This window comes from the organism of the source record quoted next, unplaced genomic scaffold, assembly GCF_019419815.1.
Source record: "Pyrus x bretschneideri cultivar Hongxiangsu unplaced genomic scaffold, Pyrus_bretschneideri_v1 Contig15, whole genome shotgun sequence".
In the NCBI taxonomy this organism is placed as follows: domain Eukaryota; kingdom Viridiplantae; phylum Streptophyta; class Magnoliopsida; order Rosales; family Rosaceae; genus Pyrus; species Pyrus x bretschneideri.
Window position 1 is genome coordinate 5,511,832 of NW_025999446.1, and position 6,759 is coordinate 5,518,590.

At 36.1% G+C, this 6,759-nt stretch overlaps 1 protein-coding gene across 1 annotated transcript; it reads left to right on the plus strand.

The window, feature by feature from the left end:
• Positions 1 to 414: 414 nt before the first annotated feature.
• On the plus strand, positions 415 to 2,045 carry LOC125475550 (cytochrome b-c1 complex subunit 7-2, mitochondrial). The gene is made up of 4 exons (XM_048580453.1): positions 415 to 604; positions 725 to 882; positions 1,258 to 1,305; positions 1,747 to 2,045. The coding sequence occupies exons 1-4, from the start codon at positions 511 to 513 to the stop codon at positions 1,813 to 1,815; spliced, it is 369 nt and encodes a 122-aa protein (XP_048436410.1). The 5' UTR covers positions 415 to 510; the 3' UTR covers positions 1,816 to 2,045.
• Positions 2,046 to 6,759: the final 4,714 nt, after the last annotated feature.

Here is a 6,759-nt window from a genome sequence, read left to right on the forward strand (position 1 = left end):
GTGTGAGTAAAGGGAGCAATTTGGAACAGTGGAACGTTTTGGAGCTCTGTATCAAAAAAAAAAAAAAAAAGAGTAATTAAACTTGTCCCGAACTACCCCGTTTCAAACGAGCTGGGTTAGGTCCGATTCCCAAACTCAAAATCCTTTTACCTAATTCGACCCGCCTCGATATTGTTTAAAACGGGTACGATCCAGTTCGTCCAAAATTGGGCCCAGCCCTAGAATTTACTAGGTGAAAGTTCTATTCTTCCGTCTCGCTACACCATTCTGTTGTGATGTATACATACACCATTCCTGAGACCCAATATCCTTGCATGACCCAATAGGCTTATTCGGTGGCCCATAAAACGACCCGATTTAGGACCCGACCCAAAACGACGACGTGTCAACTCTGGAGTCATCATAGCCATAGCCACCACAACATCGCAGCCCTCAGAAACTAGACGATTCGTCCAGAAACTCAGCCTAGAGAGAGAAAGAGATAGAGAGCAAGAGAGGGAGAAGGCAAAAATGGCATCGTTGCTGAAATCTTTGGTGGATCCAAGGAAGAACTGGTTCGCCCGCCAGCACATGAAGGCCGTCTCCCAACGCCTCCGCCATTACGGTACACCTCCTCTTTCACAAACCCTATCTTCTTTCTCTCTCTCTATATGTATCTGTGTATGTATAGACCGATTTTATTGGATTAGATTTGAACTATGCTAAATTGGTAATGAAAATTTAGGGCTTCGATACGACGATCTGTACGATCCCTACTACGATTTGGACATAAAGGAGGCTCTGAGTCGTCTGCCGAGGGAGATTGTGGACGCTCGTAACCAGCGCCTGAAGCGCGCCATGGACCTCTCCATGAAGCACGAATACCTCCCCGAGCATCTTCAGGTGCCTTTTGCTTTTACCTCTTTTCATTTCACTTATTAATTTCGTTTCAAGAATCGAATCCCTAATTTGATTGGTACCGGATTGTCTTATGAGAAATTTGATTCCAATTTTGCATTTTTATGATCGATAATGATTTAATACGACTCAAAACAGAATCATGAATGATATAATGTTAAGCAAAGATTGTGTATTTCGAATGGTTATGTTAACAATTCTATCATTTTTGTGAATTTGTATGCATATTGTAGTAGTGTGCGTAGAGTCTTGTGTTTGAATGTGTTTTCCAATGCATATTGTAAAGTTCGTGTTCACCGTATTTTTGTATGCTGTTGAAATGGCATTGTAAACAACTGCCTTTGTTTTGCTATTTTGCAGGCACAGCAAACACCATTCAGGAGCTACCTTCAGGAAATGCTGGCTCTGGTAAGTACCGTTCATTTTCTCCTTCACTACAATTATTTCTTGGTTGCTTCAGCTTGTGTTTGTATCATCATCCATGAAGCTCCTAAGTCCTATATACCAACTGTGTTTGATTGTCTAACGAAAACATAAAATTTCCAGTGACTCTTTATTTTTTGAAACAAGTTGATGGGGAAGAGTACTTTGTGTATCACATTTTCATTTGTTTACATGAAGGGTATTTTTGTACATGTTTTTTGCTAATTTGCTACATGTGTGTAACTTGGCGATGGAAAAAAACATCAGTTTCCCTTTTTGTTATGGTTTCTGTTCTCTGACATGCCCTTGACAGAAGACATTGAATAACCAATATAGAGATTGATTTGAAATTGATGAATGTTCTACTGCTTAATATGTTAGGTACGTTATTTGTCACAAACTGCTTAATTATGCATATGTCTGCAGGTCAAGAGGGAGAGAGAAGAGCGTGAGGCTTTGGGAGCTTTGCCACTCTATCAGCGCACCATTCCATAAGTATGTTATTGCTTCTTGTAGCTATTTCTCTGTTGGAACGAGTCTTGGGATGAAATGTTAGCATTGTTTATGATAGATGTTTCAATACCTAAGGAAAGATTGTGTTCTGTCCTAGAAGCTTTTCCAAATTGTTGGCCATTTGAGGATCGAAATTGAGACTTACTTCATGGTTGTCATATTCTGGGAGTCGGTTTTCCAATAATAATGTGTGATCCAACTTTCAACTTTAATACGTTTGATTGCAATAAGCTGCTTTCTCTACAACGGTTCTTGAATTCTTTCTATAATGCTCATTTTTTGCCTTATACTCGTGTTGAGTAAAATATGATTGGATCAAAATGGATTTGAGTTTTGCTGTTTCTCTCAGTACCTATGTTTGCCATCTTTATGGCCACCAAGAATGGTTGCCTAGGTTTTGGTGCCCTTTATTATTTCTGTAGGCTGTAGCAAGGTTATTGTTGGCTATGAAATGCAGTGGAAGGATGACTTATGATGGGTATTTTACCACCTGCAAAAGTAGGGATAAAAATACTTAAAAATACTTGCAAGAGTACAAGATTGTCGTAGTATAGCAACTCAAGCAAGGTCGTTTTCTATAGGGATTGAATGAATAATTTATGTTTAAAACCAACTCTTAATTAATTATTAAAAACAAAGTTTGAAAAATGTTGATTCTAGAATTAATATAATAAAAATAAATTTTAAAATAAAACAATTAAAGAAATTAACTAGAGAACAATTTAATGAAAGTCAATTTGTAAAACCTAGGGTTCAATCGTCATCCTAACAATCTTACGTAGTTCTAATTCTTTATGAATTAGACATGCATATTTCGAAAGTTAGGTTTTCCTAAAGTATGCCCTACTTGGAACCTCCAATATAGAACGTATATCTAACATGCAACTCGTCGCATCCAGATCGAATGTGAACATGCAAGACTCATTAAGTTTTGTGAAAACCTTTTGAAAAGCCGTACAACCCTTAAGATGTGTTGTCCATCTTAAAAAGTTACACATATTAACCACAATAAGCCAGCGCTAATTTTAGGAACAGTCCTCCGCCAAAATTGCATCAAATTACTTTTCTAAATATCCTAATGGTGACCAATCATCAAGACAAATAGATAGTTTAAAGCACAATGATTAATAATTCAAAACTTGCATGCATAATATCATAAGTAAATTGAAAAAAAACTACATATTCTTGCTAAGGCTCGTGGCCTTGCCCTAGCAAACAAAACTAGTTACTAACAACCATAAAACAAAATATTATTAAAAACATAGATAGAAAACATTTTGAAAATAAACTTGAATAGCTCTCTAAAGCCAAAGTATTGCATTCTCCCCCCTTTGTTTGTTGCGTAGAGAATCCTAATGGCTAACAAGCTTTATTTATACTACTAGAAAATAAAACCCTACCTTGGAAAGGTGTTAGAATAAAACTAGGAAACATAATTAAATGATAAAACAGAAAATAAAAGGTTTCCTATTTGAACTAGAATTCGGAGTTCTCAGAAAATCACATTTTTGACCGACCAAATCAACTCCGATTTGGTCCCAAAATGTCTCTTTTGAAAGCTGAAGACGTCCCTACAAATCCTTAGAAGGAATCTTCCTCAAAATATGTCATCTTGACCTCCAAAATACCCAAAACATCCAAAAACGTTAATCTGGGAAAGCTGCGCGCTGGACCTTTATTTCATCGTCACGGTCAAACGACTTGGTAGAAAAATCTAGAATTTTGACACAATCATCTTGAAAGGCACACAAACATCTTCCAATTAGAATCACTTCAAAATTCATCCGTTTGATCACTTTTTGCTTCAGATGAAGTCGAATGTCCTATATTGAAAATATATAACAAAGTATCAAAATTCTACGAAAATAACTAATAAATTAATACTAAAATTAAGGTAAAATATATAGTATAATATCGACTCATCAACTTACATGGCACAAAGTCATGTTGGTTGTGCACTACTACTCGTGTCATGTAAGTTTTTTTGTGCTAGGAGCGGTTCCGAAATGTGGATGTGGATGTTGATTGCTTACAATTTTATAGTTCAAAATTGTGCAATTACATCAATTTTAAATTGCCAAGAATGATAGTTTTGCTATTATATTTTCGCCCTGGGTATTTAGGTTTGTAAAATGTGTAGTTGAAGATGGTTTCTGTGTGTGAGCCATGGAAACTCCTCCCGTGGGCCTAAGTGTACATACAATTTATTTGGGCTTGGTGAAACAAAATGGTTTAGATAGCAATCACGACCTTTCAATTAACAATTTTTTTTCCTCACGTTCTACTTGACCCTAAGGGCGTCGAGTTGAAAGTGTGCAAAGGTTTGGAACACCTAATTCAGCGTCGAACCTCCAATTCTACCTTTGCTTTGGCGTACATTTGACTTCCGAGACAAATGTACGTCTCATGTGGAACCAGGCCGACATGGAGAGAGGGATTAGTCCACCATTAATTTGTGGTGGGATACTTTCTATATTTAAAAAAAAAAAAAAAAATGGAAGGACATTTTGTGTCATGATATTGTTATATCGATAATTAATTGATGCATATAACTGAAAATTTGGTTAAGTCAAGTTGGCTAAAGTAGTAATCCTCCTCTTCGCACGGTATAGAAGGCGTGGTGGCGATTTTTTAAGTGAGTCAGATTAGAATCCAAGGTTTCAGTTCCAACATTATGACTTTAGGACTGGAAATTGTCTATGAAAGTTACGTTCCAAAAGGTTTAGGACCATTGGCGGAGCCACGTTAAGGGCTACCCTAGGCTATAGCCCAGGTAGCTTTCAGTGAAAATTGAAATTTTATAAGTAATTTCTATTGATTTTCGAATGTAGCCCGCAATATATTTAGTTACTGATCCGAATTATCTCACTTTATTATATAAAATTACGTAATATAGTTTACAAACGATCTTTTTTTTCTTACATCCTTTTCTCTTCACTTGGATTTGTTTGAATCTTAACACTTATTTGTTTGATAACAAATATTCCTGGCTCACCTTGTGAAATTTTTCTTAAGCTAAGTGATATTGTGAAAAATACAGTATCAAGTTTCTTTGTTTATAAAGATTTAAATCTTTAAACCAGTCCATCCGGTAAAAAATTTCTGGCTCCGCCATTGTTTAGGACCGACCTCAAGCCAAGGTAAAGGCCCGGTGACTGAGATGTTCAGTTTGTGGTTTTCATTTTGGGAAAGAAGTTATGGTCATCTACGTTGGAACTAGATGACACTTTGGGGGTCCAGTTTTGCTCACTTCCCCTAACTCTTGCAATATAACCATCTCACTTTGGGGCTCCAGAATCATCCAAGGTCTCTAAAAAACTGGCTGTGATCAGTCTATGCATTGCATTCCGATAGGAGGAGAATGTGTTAAGGTATTAAAGATCCCCATCTATTATTTAAGAGCATCTCAAATAGAGAGATGAAAATTTGGAATCTCATCCGCCATTGAAGAGCTTTCTATCTAAGAAAAAATTCAGGGCATTTTGCATCTTCTGTTGGAGATGCTCTAATAAAGGACATTATGTTAGCATGTTCATTTCTTCATGCATGTATAAGCTCATTTTGACATAATCAAAAGTTTAGATTAATTATTTAATTTTTAGACACATCATTGGGTTGATGAAATTGGGTACTAGGCGGAATATCCTGCAAATAAAAATTAACTTTGCACAGTAGACTAGTCAAACGAGCTAGTCAATTAGTTACGAGTTAGTTAGTGATATAAAGTGCAGTTGTAAGAACAAAACCTAACTGACCAGTACGTTCAACTAATCAGAGTTTGCCCAGATTAGTTTCACAACAATTTCCTAAGCTTGAACACATTTATATATCAGGGTCATTATGCAAATAGCAATAACAAAGCAACTATGAATTAAAGTATGTTGGATTGACTAGTTAAGCTCACCAATCAACTAAGTACAGACTCGTCAGTTAATCAAACGCAAATCTATGGATCAAACTTAGTTCACTACAAGTTATCTTAGTCAACAACAAATCAATTCATTGCTCATAATATGCAGTGTAAACTTAGTCTCTAACACATATCAAATAACAATTCATAGGATGCATGAAACATATGAAAGTAAATAAGATATGTGGACAAGCTTAAGAGACAAAAAACGCAAGAAGTTTTTGGCCCAAAAAAACCCACATTTGGGTTAAAAAAAAACCGAGGACTCTCCACTGAGTCCAATCCACTAGTGAAATCAATATTCTTACAAAGTAACCACACAAGCTCAATTCCGAGATCGTAATCTACAAAGCAGCTTGTACCTTTGTACAACCTTACCTGTCATGTGATGGATTCCTTTGGTCTTCACGAAGTGGTAGCTCTTCCTGAGCTCTTCACCCTATGGCACCGAAATCAAATCAACTTATACAAATTATGTTATAATGAAGTTGATGCAAATCTAGATTCGATGTCTAGTCAGTTTCACCAGTCAAACATTTGAAAGATGAAACTGACGCGAATCCAAAAAGAGGTCTGTTAAAAGATTTGAAACTTGAAAAACTTGACCACAAACTTAAAACAAAATCACAATGACCATGCTACCTAATATGCAACAATTTGGGTGTTTAATGCATGAGTGTGATTTTTTGGCTAGGGTTTCTGATGAGGAACTCAAAGAGGCAACTCACAGCTAAAACAACTCTTTTCTGAAAATGTAAAACTCTAGCCAAAACAAATGAGCATATAAAACGAATTAAGCAAGCAATTTCAAAGATAGGTTTAGAAATATTCAATGAAGAACATTACTCATAAAATATGTTTAATGCTCCTAGGAGATCTGAGATGGAGATGAAAAATAAAGCTTTCAAAAATTTTCCAATCTCAAACCCCAAAACAAATGAACCCTAGATTAGCTTTTAAAGAGGGCTTGATGTTTAGACAAAAAAGAGGACCATAAAAGCCACGTGTCATGTGCA

Coding starts and splice junctions, on each gene's coding strand:
- LOC125475550 (XM_048580453.1), top strand. CDS start 511: ATGGCATCGTTGCTGAAATCTTTGGTGGATCCAAGGAAGAACTGGTTC. Junction 605..724: donor CCAACGCCTCCGCCATTACG/GTACACCTCCTC, acceptor ATGAAAATTTAG/GGCTTCGATACGACGATCTG. Junction 883..1,257: donor ACCTCCCCGAGCATCTTCAG/GTGCCTTTTGCT, acceptor GCTATTTTGCAG/GCACAGCAAACACCATTCAG.